This window comes from Muntiacus reevesi, chromosome 6 (assembly GCF_963930625.1).
Source record: "Muntiacus reevesi chromosome 6, mMunRee1.1, whole genome shotgun sequence".
In the NCBI taxonomy this organism is placed as follows: Eukaryota; Metazoa; Chordata; class Mammalia; order Artiodactyla; family Cervidae; genus Muntiacus; species Muntiacus reevesi.
Window position 1 is genome coordinate 72,861,693 of NC_089254.1, and position 16,987 is coordinate 72,878,679.

Below are 16,987 nucleotides of genomic sequence, written 5' to 3' on the forward strand. Positions count from 1 at the left end.
TCTCAGGCTGGCTTACCCTTGCCAAAGCCAGCAGACAAAGATATCAAAGAATTTCCAGGGCTGACACCCAGAGGGCACAGGCCAGGCAGACAAAGGCTATAGGACCTTCCAGTCCAGGACCAGGGAGGTGGGGGGGCGGGGGGGAAATCGCAGTTATCGGGCCTCCTCTCTCTGACCTTCTTTTGTGCTTGGGATAAAACTCCAGGTGATTTTCAATTGGCTGAGGACAACAACGACGGAAATTCTGCTCAAGCTGGAGGCAGTCAGAAAAAACTGGTTCATACCGGTATTGCAGAGAGCTGGGAACCACTGGGAAAGAATATGCCAGGAATGCAGCGTCCTCCTTTCCTGTAATTCACCCCCACCGCCCGCACCACCAGCACACAGCAGCTGGTGAGCAGTTCTGCTCCCCTGCAGCTTGGCCAGGCCCTCCCCCACAAGTTCCAAGCAGGAGGGGCGGGCACCTGCACTCAGGTGACTGCCCAGCCAAGGAGCCCACCCCAACAACCAGCAAGCCCCCCTTCACCAGATCTGATCACTTGGTGACAGAAAACTGTTGGTTGCACACAGTTTGCAAAACCTTTGCACTGCAACTTAAAGCAGGTAAAGTTTAATGAAGTCAGACCGCCAAAAGAAGCTGATTTTAAAAAGGCTGTGAAACATTATAAAGCAATACTCCAATTAAAAAAAAAAAAACTGTGATAGTGAAGGTCATTTTTTGGCTTGCAGGTTCCACCAGGCCTGGGACTCTGAGCCACGCTTCCCCTCCCTGCTGCACTGTTCCCCAGGGTGCCCCTTCTACCCCACCTCCCCTACACCTGTCCCAGCTTCTGCATTCATTCAGCCGTCTGCACACCCCACCCTACCCCCACCCCTGCTGCCCAGGACACTCATCTCCGAGATGTGATGCATGGCTTTGCCACTATCTGGAGAGGATTTCTCTTTGGATAATCGTAGCCCTCATGTGCACACATCTCAGCTTGTCACTTTATTCACCCGTGTGCGTACCTGCTGCCAGTTCTGACTCTCTCCCTGGCAGCAGTTTCCCCGCTGCCAGAACCAAGTGTCTGCAGACCTGCTGCAGGGACAGGTGACCATGAGGCTGAAGTGATGGGTCAGTGGGGTGCCCTTCCCAAATGAAGAGACAGGTGACCATGAGGCTGAAGTGATGGGTCAGTGGGGTGCCCTTCCCAAACAAAGAGACAGGTGACCGTGAGGCTGAAGTGATGGGTCAGTGGGGTGCCCTTCCCAAACGAAGAGAAAGCTTCAAGAAGAGGATGCCTGTGTGGTCCCACATGCTCCCTGCACCTAGAGCTTCACAGCCTTGATACCATGGAGGTGAGCAGTCCTGGCCCTCAGAGTAGTGGGGCCAGCCACCCACCTCCCCTGAGTGGGTTTAAAGCCACCAACTTGTTGCTGAAACAACTTAAACCAAAATATGATAGATTTCAAGTACAAATAAGGATAATATTCTGGTTGAAATGAAACCAGAGTTGTTACGTTTACTTTTAGATAACTAAAGGCATTTAGGAGAAGGCAATGGCACCCCACTCTAGTACTCTTGCCTGGAAAATCCCATGGACAGAGGAGCCTGGTAGGCTGCAGTCCATGGGGTAGCTAGGAGTCCGACACGACTGAGCGGCTTCACTTTCACTTTTCACTTTCATGCATTGAAGGAAATGGCAACCCACTCCAGTGTTCTTGGCTGGAGAATCCCAGGGACGGGGGAGCCTGGTGGGCTGCCGTCTATGGGGTCGCACAGGGTTGGACACGACTGAAGTGACTTAGCTTAGCAAAGGCGTTTAACTGTAGTACATGAAGCTTTGTTTTCAAAAGCCCTCACTCCTCCTATACTGCTTCATAAAACCTCCAAGACTTCTTACACAGGCCTGATGGGTTTCCCCTGAAGTCACCAGTCCTCTTCTCCCCTATTAGGGGGAGCTCTTCAAAGCTCCAAACACTTCTCTAATGTCTAAGGAAGTCGGTCGGGTGCCTGGCATGTAGGAGGTGCTCAACATACCTGTTGAGTTAAGGTCAGACAGGACCAGGCTCCTTCACATCCTGACAGGTGTGGTGTCAGATGCAATGTCAGGCACACCGGTAGGGCTTGGTGTGATGCGAGGTGCTATGCTCAGCGGCGTATCAAAAATGGTGCCGGGGGTGTCAGCTGTGGTGCTGGGGGCGGTTTCAGATGCAGTGTTATGTGGGCTGCCCAGGACACTGTCTGGAGAGGTACCAGACATGGTATCAGGTATAATGCTAAGTGCTGTGCTCGGCGGGGTATCAGGTGCGGTGGTGGATGTGGTGTCAGCTCTAAGAACGCGGAGTGTCCAGAGTCCTCATCTCAGACGAGGTGCTGACCTCAGGGAGGGTGGCAGTGCTCACCAGGTGACACGGGTGTCAGCGGCTCAGTGAGGCAAGCAGACTTTACCCTGTTGATTGTCAGCAGGCTGCAAGAGTCTCAGGGCCAAGTTCCTGACTGTGAAGGTCACAATAGAGACTTGTTCACGAAGGGTTTGGTTTTGGAGGGGTCACAAACACACTACCACAGGCCCTCTCCCCCGCTTCAAAGGCCTCCAATGTGTGTCAGATACGCAGCCCAGTGCAAGTGTGTGACCTCACAGGGCCACGCACATGCTGAGCCCACAAGAGGGGGCCTGCCTGCTGCCTGCCCACTCAAGAGGGTTGGGAGCCCCAGTCCTGCCCCCTGCAGGCTGGGTAAGTGCAAGTCACTTCAGCTTTCTGTGCCTGATTCTTTGCCTATAAAAGTACGGAGCACAGACTACTTAGGAGGACAGCCCTGTTATTTGTGTAGTGTTTTACACCCTTAAAAAAAGCACCTGCAGGTATACTCGTATTTGTTCAAGAAACGTGATCAAAGCTTAACCCCAGTGTTGCTAATGCTTCTTCTGGCTGCTCAATTCTGTGACTCTGGGTTCTGGACCGACCAGACTGTTTTCTCTTGTCCAAAGTCCCCTTCTGATGCCACTCCTGCTGCCACCCTGCCGTCTCCACCCTCCCTATGGAACAATCCTCACCCACCTGCATTAGGCACCCTGGTACAGAACATGATGTCACCTAATAGCCACCACCACCCTGTGCTGGGCTCTCTGCCAAGGACCATGACATAAAACCAGCCCGGGCAGTGGGTGTGGGAGCCTCTGGCCACTTCTTGGATGGACCAAACCCCAGGCTCAAAGGCCATCACAACTGATAAACGAATGACTACCAGGTCTGGACGTCAGATCCCAGCACTGTCACAAACAACTGTTTCACTGTGTTCTGATGCTGACAGTGCTTTTCAACTACCACAAACATGAGATTCAGAGGAACAAGTGACCAAGGAAAACTTATGTGTGGCCAAAAAAGGGTTTGGTGAGTTCAGGCTAATTCAGTCAAATAAATGGACAGGCAGTGGCTCCAATACTTTGGCCACCTGTTGCGAAGAGCTGACTCAGTGGAAAAGACCCCGATGCTGGGAAAGACTGAAGGCCGAAGGAGAAGGGGATGACAGAGGAGGAGATGGTTGGATGGTTGATGGACATGAGTTTGAGTAAGTTCTGGGAGTTGGTGATGGACAGGGAAGGCTGGCGTGCTGCAGTTCATGGGGTCGCAGAGTTGGGACACACATGAGCGAATGAACTGAACTGAGTGGCTCCTGGAGCCACAGATGGTCACCTATGACTTGCTGGCTGGCCAAAAGATGTGGCTCCTCAAGGACCCCAGTGCCCTGGAAAGTGTGGGCACCTCTCTGAGGCTGTCTGTCTCCCGAGTCACCCCACACAGGGCTCCTCCAGCTTAGAAAGTATACATTATTTCCTAGGCACCCAGCTTTCTGTGCACACCAGCCCAGCTACTGTACGGAGCGGAATAAATCATGTCTCTGCACTGGGCAGTGTCTACCACCCTCCTGGTGTGTGCCATCTGTGCTAACTGCTGGGCTCCATGCCTTTTCTGAAAGCACCACGTGTGACTGTCCTAACGTCCCGACGACACGATGCCCAGGGTAAGGGGAAGAGGAGGCCCTTGGGGGACCACCACAGAACCTTCACCAAAGGTTCGTGCTTCAGAGCTAAGCAGTCTTGAAAGACATGCACAATGCTGGGCTTCAGACCCCTCCAACCAAGGCAGGGCCTTGTTTAAACCATCCCCAGCTGAGGAAGGGCAGGGCCATGCCTCTACCCAGCTCACTACCCACCACCATGTCTAGAAGGAACCAGGATCTGGGCCTGCCAGACCTGTCACCATAGAACTATTTCTATAGCTAAAACCAGGGGCTCTGCTTGGGGATTCCTCAACCACAGAAGCCAAGTGAATTGTGCTTCATTAGAGCAATGCCGTGTTTTTTTTTTTTAAACCACAGTGTTGTACAGGCAAGAGAACATCTCCAGACAAGTTCCACTATCTTCTCTCTGTATCCATGTGCTGGTAAAATGTCAATAAACACACAGGATTAGCAAAGAAAAGCCGTCCTGGCTTAGTCCTAACTGCTGATTGGGGAATGATGCATCCTGAGTTCCCGCTCCAGACTAAGGGTGGGGGCCCCATATTATTATGGAAAGCACTGTGGTAAGCTGCCCAGTGGCCATGCATCCTCCCAGGTCCACATAAAGGCCCCCTGCAGGGGTTGGGAGGCTCCTCCACTGGAGGCGTGTCCCCGTGGACAACCAGAGATTTGTTTTGACCACAGCCGTGGGTGCGAGTGCAGTGTGTAAGTTCTGGGTGGGGCATCCAAGGCCAGCAGGCTCTCCTCCCCTCCCCTCTCCTCTCAAGAGATATGCTGGGGCCTTGTGAGGGGGTCGCTCTGGTCCCTGGATGACAGCAGGGCCCAGCGAATAGCTAGCACCAAACGCCAGATGTGAGGGTGACCTTTGTGGGGCTGCAGCCTGGCTGAACCACAGCTGCACAGGAGAAAGACTTTGCTGGTGGTGTTTTGAGTTGCTAGGTTTTAGGGTTATTTATTTTATGTACACTCACAGGAACCAGATTTTTATTGCAGGAAAATATTATATGCAGGACATCTGTGACCTCTCATGAGCAGTCTTCCTGGGATTCCTCAGCAAGTGAGAGCCCATGCCCTCTGCCTGGCTGTCTGCAGCCAACAATGCATTCTGTCAACTCAGGGTTACAACTTCCGAGGGCAGACATGCGGGACCACAGAGGGCATCTGATCCTCCACATGCCTAGTGGGCACCGAACCTGGAGGACCCAGCCCAGCCAAGCCAAGACTCGGTCCAGAGAGAATTGTGTGTCTGCAAGTCATAACCACTTAGAAAGAAGGCCCTAAACTTACAACCTGCTCGCGGACAGCAGAGCCCAGAGCCTGGCACACCGTCAGTGGGGCCTGGCACAGATGGAACAAGAAGAGCCAGTGGCCCAGAGGCTCTGAGTTGATGCTGATCACCAACCACAGCAGCTGCTTTCTGGGAAAAGCCCCAAAGGACCCCTCCCTCTGACAAGGTTTCCTTCCTTCCTTCCTCAAAAAGGAGGCGCCGGGAGAGTGGCCGGGGTGGAGCTCGCTGCTCCCTTCTTAGCAGCTGACCCAGCCCCAAGGATGACGCTCCTTTCTTGCTCTTGGTATCCTCCTTTCCCTTGTGGTCACTCTGGATCCCTCTCTGCAGTTATCACTGACATTTAAAAACCCACTATTTTTGCTTAACATACAGTACAAAAGGGTAATCATTAAAAAGTCAGGCTCCCAGAGATGCAGCATGCTTTTATTCCAAGCCTGCCTTCCTCTCGCCACAGGCTCAGCTCTGTCAGCGCCCGACGCCCTCACCCTCTTCCAACCGCCGAGGGGTCCACGCCCCCACAGCGCTTCACAACATAAGCAAACACTCCTCTGCTTGACCCCTGGGGCCTCTCAATGCATGTCATAGCTCAAACTTTTGGTTTTCACGTGCTGCCTTTGGCTCCAGGCACCGAGCCTCGCAGGACCCTCTCGAGTGTCGCTGAGCGCCCCCGAGTGTCCCTCTGCAGTGCCTTTCCTGGGCACAGGCACACTGTCCCTGGTCAGGCCCCTTCCTTACCCTTCAAAGTTCAGTATGAGTCGCTTCCCTTTAGAAGCCGGTGGGGTTTACCCTGTGTTCTAACTGTGCTGTGCTTATAGAATTTTCACAGGCCTGCGAGCTAGAGGGTCCTGAACGCTCACACCTCCTGACAGCAAACTCAGTCCTCCAAAAAAAACTGCCATGAGCTGCAAACTGCCACACATGTAAAGTGAAGGCGCTGCTTCATGACCCCTACACTTTTCAAAGGTGCAAATTTTATTTCCCTGATTGCATAAACATAAATCTTTTAAGAGTAAAACACCATACTGAAGTTAGGAAGGATATTCTTCGCAGTTTAGTCGATTTAACACAATAAGTCACCAGGGCTGAGATTCCTCCTAATGTAGGAAGCTCAGTATGGAGGAACTTCAAAATGCAATTGAACAGCCTTGCTCACTGAAAGCCTACTAAGCATACCATGTGTATGTTTTTCTTCAAGGCCAGCAGAGAACTAGAGCACACCATGGTTGTTTTTAAAGTGCAGCCAAGACAGTTTCAAGTGGCAGGATGAAAAGGAATGGTGTCACTGCATGCTGGGGACAACGCATATCTGTTTCTGCTTTGCTTGTCTGGTTCAATTACAGAAAATTACGGGATTGTGTTTTATGAGCAGGGAAGAAAAAAGGAGAACAGCGTGGGCCTGAAGGGCAGCGTAGCCAAGCTCAATGAGGTGGGACCGAGAATCTGGAATTCGCACCTCGATCCCTACAGAGGTCCTGTCGTGACCATGCTAGACAAGAGAGCTGTTATTACACTTGGCAGCAGGCTGGCAAAAGGCAGGAGAGGAAATGGACTCAGCAGAGGAGCAAGACGGGCTTTCAGGAAGTGGGCAGAGGTCACTCTGAAGGCCAGGCAGGCGAAGCAAGTTCTAATGGACAAAGGACAGCGTGCAGGCCCAATCAGAAGGGGCAGGGAGGGCACCACAGGGAGGAGAAGGCACAGGGCCTGAGCCTGGGTCTCCCCAGGCAGGGCTGACACCACATGATGCCTGTGGGTGGGGTCCTCTGAGGGTTCAGCAGCTCTCAGTTACCTGTTTGTCTAAAACACTAACAAAGAAAATGTGGCTTTGACTCTGTATTTTAGATGTAATTAAAAATAAGACGTCACAATCTGACTTATCCCCAACATGGCCAAGACCTTAATGAGGGGGGGCTTTGCATGCTGACAGACCAAGCCCGGCTGAAGGTTCCTAAAAGGGTCATGTAGTGAGCTGCACTTGACAAGGTGTTCAAGACTGAAGTGCAGAGGCTGGACTGGAGAAAACAATGGGGAAGAGATGGCTGTCCAGGAAAGGACCACACCAAAGGATAGGAAGACAAGAGTACAAAGGCAGATCCAAGGCTGATCAGGTAACTAAGCATAGAGGCGCAGGGAGTGCCCAGGGGCTTTGCACCCCTGAACTGCTTGATTACTACAAACATAACTTTCATAATTAGACATCTAGAAATAAAAGTCTTCTTTAAAAATAGAGATATGACAAAACTAAAAAGTAAATTATAAACTCAAAAATGAAATACAGACTGAGAATCAGACTACAGTATTAGAGAATTGCCTTGCTAATTTTGTTAGGTATGGTTAAGAAACCATTCCCTTGTTAGAGTCACTCAGGTACATTTATGACAGAAATAATAATGGTTTGAGATTTGCCTTGATAAACACAAGTGGGGAGTATTTTACAAAACAAACCAACAAACAGAATAGTAAGTAGGGAAGAAATAGATTTTTAATAACTGGCAAAGTGTAGAGAGCTACTGAAGTTGGGCACTGGGTCTCCTCGTGGAGGTTCATTTTACATTCCTGTCAACTGGGGGGCGGGGGGAAGCACAATGTTAAGAGTTGTGAGTTACATTTTATTTGGAGCAAAATGAGGACTATAGCCAGGGAGTCAGCATTTCATATAGCTCTGAGAAACTGCTCCAAGGAGGTTGAGAGGTGGTCAGTATATTTGTAATTTTGGTGAAGGGAGAGTATATGCAACCAAGCACTTATTTTTTGCAGAAGGCTGATGCTAATCTTGTGAAGGTTACTGCTAGTCATGAGGAACAGACGTCACTATGAAGGAATTTAGTGCTTTTCTAGATATGAGGAGATGAAAGAACTGGGTTCATAAAATCTTCCCTGGAAAATAATCTAACTATCTGAAGACCTGTCCTGCCAGTTTTTTCCAGAGCCCAGAGCGCCTGCTTTCTGACCTCCTCCCTGAACTCCTTTCAAGCAGTGTTGAAGGTTAGCGGCTGCAGAGGCTCATAATTTGATCTTTGGAGATGCAGACAGCAAGTGCGAATTTGCAGTTGACACTCCTACTACATGTTTGAAAAGGTCATAAAAAGTTTAAGAAATAACAGGAGAGCAGAGAGGCAGAGATGCTAAATGTGTTCTGTTTCTGCTGAAAAAAGTCCAGTCCTAGCAGTTCCCTGTGAGCCCTCTGCAAATGGAGGGAAGAGCACAGCAACTGAACCAGCTCTCGGGCAGGGAGTCTGACATCCCCTATCTGATGCAGAAATGAGAGATCAGAAAGATGATCAATCTTAAAAGCTAATTTTCTTTATATCTCCCTAAACTATTTTTTCTGACATAAACCAAAATAAAGCATTTTTTAACAAAGTCAACAATTTCCAAGATCTTTTGATTGTCATAGATGCCTCTGAAAATCTGAGCAAAGCTCTGGAACATCTCTGTCAAAAAATAAGCACACATCAGTTATTGGGCCTAATTCAATGTAGAGAGGTGATCAAGTCCACTTTGCTGGGAAGCCCGAGAAGGGGCACTGCCACTCTAAACGTCCACTGATTTACACCATCCTGTCCCTCTCCCTCTAGGATACGCTGAGTCCCCTGGAGAACCTGACAACAGAAATCAGCAGATAAAATCTGACCCAAAGATGCCAACCTGCATGTATTCTCTTATTAAACTACAGTTCTTCTTGGAGATCCTTTACCCACACCCCTGCAGAGTCTCAAAGAGGTGCTTGCTCTGACCTGTGGAGTCCAAGGAACCAACCCTCACTCTAGAGTCCTCCTCAGAAGGCTGCAGCAGTTTTGTTAGTAGTCCTCTTACTGTGCTATCCTCACTCTCAGGACAGATGGACTCTGTGACCATTCCATCCAGCCTGAGAGCCCCCAAGTGTTTCCCAGTCATCACATGCTACCTTTCTTGATGCTATGTGATAAAAATATTTTTCAAGAATTGGTAGGGGGAGAAAAGAATTAGTGGAGCAAAGAGCATTTTTAGGGTGGTGAAAATACTCTGTATGATGTATTGTAATGGTGAGACATATCATTATGTATTTGTCCAAAACCACAAATGCAAACCACCAAGAGTGAACCCTAATGTAGACTATGGGCTTTGGGTGATGATGACATGTCAGTGCAGGTTCATCAATTATAAGAAACATTGTAAGTCTGGTGGGGAATATTGATGGTGTGGGAGGCTGCATGTATAGGGGCAAGGAGTATATGGCAAATCTCTGTACCTACCCCTCAATTTTGCTGTAAACCTAAAACTCCTCTAAAGAGTAAATCTTAAAAAAAATTTTTAAGCAATAATAATGATAATGATATTAACACAAATACTAATAATGGTGACAATCCCTGTGATGGTTTCAGCTCCACTTTTCAGAGCTCTGCACCAGAGAGTGCTGTGCTTCTTCACTGCAACCCATTCCCATGACACATCCACACACGGACACCCCCAAGCCTAGATCCATATTACCTTGTAAGAGCTCATTCCGGTGCTATTCCCCCCTAAACCAAATAGAACTTAAGAAAACTTGTTTGGTTCTACAAAGAGATTACATCTGAGAAAAAGAAGGTGAGGAACAGCCTGGACACGAGACGGAGTCTGATTCCACAACCTCTGGGCTAAGTTTATTTGAAAGAGAACCTTGTAGCAACTGTCCTCAGAAACTGCTAATATCTGACATTACTGGCAGGGCCAGTTTTATACAAAACTTCTTTCTGGGTGGTCCATTTGTCTACCGTCTTGGGAGACACACCCCAGATCTCCTCCCACAGAAAACCAGATCTCACGTTGCTCAAGGAGCAATGCAGCTTCCAGGTTGCCAAGAAAACAGGGAAGGGAAAGACCTGGCTAGATGTCCTCCTTTGCTGGGCAAGGAGGTTCAGACCAAGAGGTGGCACTCCTGATAAAACATGGCTGGGGGCTCCCGCAGTCACACAGACATATCCAATCCTAAATGTCACTGACACTTCAGGGCAAAGGGTGAAGATTATACCCAAAGGCCTTACAGAAGCAGGCTGCTTTTTGAAGACAAATCCCTAAAATTCACAAGAAAGGAGGAGGCCAGATCAACAGAGATGGCAGCCAGCCTCTGATGGGCACTTCCTCTATGTAGACCCTGAGCACCTCGCATATACTGTCTCCTCAGATCTCCCCACACCCTGCAAATGGGCCACAAGGAGCTGAGCAGCTTGGGGACCCATCCTCCAGTGCCTGCACTGGGCCAGCTGCATGACCTGAAAGCCAAGAAACAGTTATCAAAACTCATAAATATCACTGGGCAAAATGCTCTGAAGAAGTTCTGCCACCAGGCATGCTCTGCATCAAGTAAACACGTGAAGGGAGAGGTTCTAAAGAATAGCCTAATACGTCAACACGGAGAAATTAGAAGGAAGCCGTCACAGAATTTACTTTCAAATACAGGAGAGGGACACGAACGTGCTGATCTAAAATGTCATTTGTAGAGAAATCACATGAGACAGTTTTCAGGTGATCCAAGGACAGTGGGATGGAGGAGCTTCCTGAAGGTCCTTCCGTCCGTGTGCTTCCGCTGTCCTGTAGCAGCCTTGGTGATGTCCTGGGAGCGGAGCAAGTGCTTCGTCACCTCCATGGGGGCTTAACATGTTGGCTGTCCCAGGAAGCAAGGCCTTGAGCGCGCCGCACATGGAGAGAGGGAAATGCCCCTCCAGAGAAGGTGGTTCCTGTTGGGCCTGGGCTGACGGTCGAGTTGGGCTGATGCAAAGCACTCGAGTTGGTGGGGCTTCTAGCCGCCTGCCTAACTTCCTTCTTGAGGGTCCTCAGAACACATGCACTTACCTGGACGGCCAGCCACCACCGGCCAAGACTCCAAACACGAAGACACCTGCTCCTTTGAGCCTTACCTTGTGTACACTTTTGGGGTTTTCCAACCAAGCATAGTACATTTCCTCCACATAGTTCGAACTAGTCCCGCTGAGGAAAGGCTCCGCAGCAACGGGGGCAGTATAGCACCGTATCTGCCCAAACGTCCTAGCTGCTGCGGGTCTGTTTTGTGAAAATGTCTTCACAGTCTGGGAAGCCGTTAACGGCCTCAACTTAGCAGCGCAAGTCCTTAAGTGAAACATTCTTGTCCTGAAGTCTCTCACGACTGTCTGCACCAAAGAAAAGAAAGAGAAGTTAGAAAGCGCATTTTAGCAGACAAGGCTACTAGGGGGAAATCCTCTCAAGACTTTGGCTGGAGGAGAAAGAGTCTGTAAGTGCATGTGTGGCTGCGTGTTCTGCTTCAGAGAGCATGGCAGAGCATGAGGTAGTCAAGCGGACCAACCGTCTACATGCAGGGCCTGCACTCAACATGGGGAGCTAAGAGCACAGCTGCAGAGGTCATGGTCTGCACTTGCAAGTTTTGATCCAGTTTGAGGGCTATGAGATATCATGACAGGGGCACTTCCCTGATGGCTCGGCAGTAAAGAACCTGCCTGCAATGTAGGAGATGCACGTTCAGAAGTCAGGAAGATCTCCTGGAGTAGAAAATGGCAACCCACTCTAGTATTTTTGCCTGGGAAATCCTATGGACAGAGGAGACTGGTAGATCCCTACAGTCCCTGGGGGTCGCAAAGAATTAAGACACAACTAAGAACATGTAAATTTATACATTGTGTAAAACAACTAAAGGAAAAGGCAACAAGGGTGAATTAAGGATTAGGTTAGTATTAACTGCAAAAGGAGAAATACTTTCTAATCTATCCGGAGATTACCGAGCCCTGCTGGACTCTTGGTATTCTGGAGAACACAGAGACACTGGGAAAATATTTTGCCCACCCTCAAATAAATTATCTTTGAGCAGAAGAAAAAAATATACTAAAAATAATTACAGCAAAAGCACTGAGCACCTGGGAGGCACAGAAAATACCAACAAAACTCCCTGGGAGAACCCACTTCTCCTAAGTGCTTCTTTCCAGCAGCCAGGAAAGTTTGGGGAAGGGCACAGACAATAGGGACGACTTCGCTCTGAAGAGGAGGGGAAGGCAGGGATTCTACATATAAGAATCAGTAGGAAGAAAGATCAGAGAGATGGAAAAGTTTGAAGAACACAGGGGAGGAGCAAGAACTGTCTTGGCCAGCAGGAGGAATGGATTAGCTGGACGGCCAAGGGTCTGGATGCCACGTTTCCAAAAACTGGAGCCAGGAGAGGGCCAACAAGGGAGGCAGGGGGCTCTGCAAGACAAAGGCATGGACAGCAATGACCACAGAAGAGTCTGCCTACCTCACTCCACTCTATAGTCAGTAGCTTGACCTGTCAGGTCTCTTCCAAATCCACTAACTCCCTCGAGGCAGGTGTTAGTTCTTCTGCTTTATAGGTCACCTTTCTGAGTTTGTTTACATTTTCTCCAAGGTTGAATGGACCTTGAGTTTGATGGCTGTAATTTTATTAATCTAATATATAACTCTAACTACACTATCCACTTTACAAAAGCAGCTGATGGACCCACTAGACTATGAAAGAGTTTAGACTGTCTGGGTTGGGAAGGTCCCCTGGAGGAGGGCACGGAACCCACTCTAGTATTCTTCCTGGAGAATCCCCATGGGCAGAGAAGCCTGGCAGGGCTACAGTCCATAGGGTAGCACAGAGTTGGACACGAATGAAGTGACTAAGCAGCTGCAGCGGAGGGTCTTGAACCACTTCCAATCATGTGTAAGCAGTCAGATGCCTCTGGAAGGGGACAAGGATACTGTGCTGCTTCTCTTCCCATAAAAATCCCAGCTGCCCAGTGGTCTCTTCCAGTCATAGCAAAAGAGGCTGGGGAAGGGGAGGGGAGCCGCTGGGCAGAAGTGAGGCTCACCACAGCCTTCTGCCCTGGGAAGTGGTGACTGACAGTCTAACAAATGGCTGGCCTTAAAGCAAGTGCCCTGGCTGTAAAGTGGGAATTACACCCCACCTTCATTCCTGCCTGAAGGAAATCCAAGCTCTGAGACAGGCTGAGAATTACCCAGATATAAATGTTACATAAACTATCCTCTACACTGTTTGTAAGAACCCCTTCTCTTGACCCAAATATGATCAGGATATGCATAAAGGACTCTGGCCTGTTTGGCTGCTTGGAAAAGACAGGTCAGCAAAAGCAGAATATAAAAGCTAAACAACAAACAAAAACTTGCCACTTAAAAATTAAATGCTACCTTTAGGATGCTATCTTAACTCCTTTTTTAAAAAAACCCTTAAGTAACTTTAGTAGTTCTTTCTACTGCCAACTCTATTCCAATTTTCTCAGCTATTAAGTTGAAGGCAGACAAAAAGCTATCAAAGACACTGATGGCAAAAATACTATTACTGTTGCTTTCCACGTTAATTTTTAAAAAACTCAGGCCGACACTCATCTCTTTTCTCCAATATCATTATTATCCAGGCAGCTTGAAACACTCTGAGTTGGGAGTTTTCTCCTAGAACACAGCAGTATCATCACCTCCATTAACAGTCATTATTCAGTTGCTGCAATATCCAATTAACAGGCACCACACCGACAAGTACAAAACTGTTCACTTCATCTCTTCTTCCTAAAGCAGTCCTTCCAATATGATACAGTAAACAAACCACATTACCAAGTTCTACAGTCATAAAATCTGACAAACAGCTCAGTGCTGCCCAGCACAATTACTAACAATCTTCAAACTTCCCTTAAGATGACTCATAGGAAAACTTTGCCTTCAGCAGAGCGCTCAACATCTCCCTGCCTCCACCCCAGGATGACCAGGAACAGCTGTTCCCTATCTGCAATCTGAGAGACCCATAGAGCAGACACCAGGTATACATTTCAGATTCTGGAAGGTTCAGATTCCATCCTTCCAATTCCAGAGTCAACATTAAGAATAGTGCATTTCTGGTAGGAATGCTGAACCGTTCAAACCCTTTCATGAAAGCTTTGGGTTGTCAAAAAAGTCCAAGTGTTCTGACTTGTGGTTGAGAACAATATTTCTACTTGATAGGGGTGCCAAATATTCCTAGTGGGGAAAGAACAGCCTTTTCAACAGATGGTGCCAGGGCAACTAGAGATCCACATGTGAAAAATGATTTTGGACCCCTGTCTTACACCACACACAAAATTAACTCAAAATGGATCAAAGACCTAAATGCAAGAGCTGGCACTGTAAGACTCTTAGAAGGTTTCTAACTTCCAAAATGGAGTAAATCTTCAGAACCTTGAGTCAAACAATGTGCCTTAGGACACCAAAAGTACAAACAACAACAAACTGGACTTCATCAAAATAAAAACTTCAGTGCTTCAAAGTGAAAGTCACTCAGTCATGTACAACTCTTTGTGACCCCATGGACTATACAGTCCATGGAATTCTCCAGGCCAAAATAGTGGAGTGGGTAGCCTTTTGTTTCTCCAGGGGATATTCCCAACCCAGGAATCGAACACAGGTCTCCTGCATTGCAGGCAGATTCTCTACCAGCTTAGCCAGAAGGGAAGCGCTCAGTGTTTCAAAAGACACCATCAAAAAGGGCAGTCTAAAAAGGAATATATGCAAATTATACAGCTAGTAAGGTACATGCATGCAGAATATAAAGAACTCATGACTCAAAAATGTAAATATAAATCTATAGTGAAAAGTAACCCAATCAAAAAAACTGCCAAAGGAAACAAATAGACATTTTTCCAAAGAAGACACACAAACGACCAGTAGAAATGTTAAAACATACCCAAAATCATTAGTCATAAGGCAAAAAAATTTGCAAATCAAAATCACAACAAGATAGGACTTCAGGCCCACTAGACTGGATTATAATCAATACAAGCAAGTGTTGGAGAGAACAAGAAGAATTAGAACCTTCATACAGTCCGGGTAGGAGTATAAACCGGAAAAAAGTGCAGCCACTTTGGAAAACAGTTTCTCAAAAAGTTAAACATAGAATTACTATGTGGCTCAGCAACTCCACTCCTAGGTACACAACCAATAAAAACAAAAACATATGTCCACACAAGCCCTTGTACACAGATGTTCACTGCAGCATTATTCATACTAGCCAAAAAGTGGAAAAACTCAGAATGTGATAGAGCCATACTATAGAACTAAGCCATAATAGAACTATTAAAAAGGAATGAAATACCAATACATCCTGCAACACAACTGACCTTTGAATATATTAAGTGAAAACAGTCATTCACACAAAAAAACCACAATATTACATGACTTCATGTATATGAAATGTTCAGAACAAGCAAATTGATACAGACATAAAGCCCAGGGTTGGGGGCAGTAAGTATCTGATAGGACTACTAATGGGTATGGGCTTTTTGCATTGACAGGTGTATTTTTTACCACTGAGCCACCAGGGAAGCCCAGGTATGGGTTTTTTGGGGGCAGGGGGAGATGAAAATATTCTAAAACTAGATTATGCTGATGGCTTCACGACCTTCTGGTATACTGTAAGACATTAAACTATACAGTTTAAATGGGTGAATTATATGGTATATGAATTATACCTCAATAAAGTTTTTTTTTCTTTTAATCTTTGTCAACGAATATGCCCAAGCCTAAACTTCATTGATTTTTTTTTTGCTACACAGAATGGCATGCGAGATCCTAGTTCCCTGACCAGGGATTGAACCTGTGCCCCTCTCCACTTCCATGCAATAGAAGTGGGAAGCCCCAACTGCCGGACCACCAGGGAAACCCCTCAATAAAGCTGTTTTTTTAAAAAAGTCTAAGAAGAAACACGAATCTATCAATATCAATAAAGTACCCAAAGTGACACTCTTTGTAACCATTAATTTCAAGACACAAGTATATAAATCTATACATCTGAGGAAAATAACATTTAAAAAAAAAAAGCAAAAACTAAAGCAAAACTTGTTTTTAAGGGTTAAGTGCTCTGCTCTTAGGAAAATAAAACAACTTTATCTGCGCCTAAACATTCCCCAGTCAGGCAGCACACACTTTACCCAAGGTCACCTCCCCATTCACAGGATGGGGAGATAAACTGACTCCAGACGTCTATGACCGTCATGCTGGCTAGGCAGGGGAGTAATTAGAGGTAAAAACAGCTTGGACAGTTTCTCAGGACATGAATCTTTGAGGGAAAAGCACATGCATAGTTAAATGGTTGTTACCATTGTATGTTGCCTGTGAACCATTTAAAAAGAACAACTTACCTTGAAAGGTGGTTATTTTTGGGGGGTGTTTCAAGATTCTCATGACAAGTCAAGAAAACAATGCTTGCTACATACCCACAGCTGTTACTCCATTATTCTAGCTTTAGCAGTGATACAAAGATATTAGGTACAGAGAGAGCACAAATACCAATTCTCTCTTACTGGCTGAGAATCTAAGGAGAATTCAACACCTTTCACCTGTGATGCCTCATCAAACATAAACAGAGAGGGAAGAAGTGCAGGTTACTCTTAAAGTGCAAAGGTATTTTGCCATCATTAGATGAAAGTGGTGGCTGAGCCTGCAGGGCAAACAAGCAGAATGACCCTTACTGTGTGAGCCTTAAATGTGTCACCTGATCTATGGTCAGTTTCCTCTGCCATAAGGTGCAGGGAACAATCACTCCTGCTTTCTCAATGTCTTTTGTAACTATGATACAAAAATGAAAGAATTTTACACACTTAAATACTTTTATGACTAAAAGGACAATTTACAAAAAAAAAAAAAAAAAAAAAAAACCCAACAAACCAGTCAAATTAACAAACAAAAAACAAGAAAAGCAACCCCAC

General features: G+C 47.0%; 1 protein-coding gene across 3 annotated transcripts in view; it reads right to left on the bottom strand.

The window, feature by feature from the left end:
- The window catches only part of OGDH (oxoglutarate dehydrogenase), a 67,052-nt gene that overhangs the window by 42,510 nt on the left and 7,555 nt on the right, over positions 1-16,987 (bottom strand). For all 3 annotated transcript variants that reach the window (XM_065939938.1, XM_065939937.1, XM_065939939.1), the window contains exon 2: positions 11,171-11,419. In XM_065939938.1, the coding sequence (XP_065796010.1) occupies positions 11,171-11,392 (222 nt within the window). In that variant the 5' untranslated portion in view covers positions 11,393-11,419. The remainder of the gene's footprint in view (positions 1-11,170; positions 11,420-16,987) is intronic.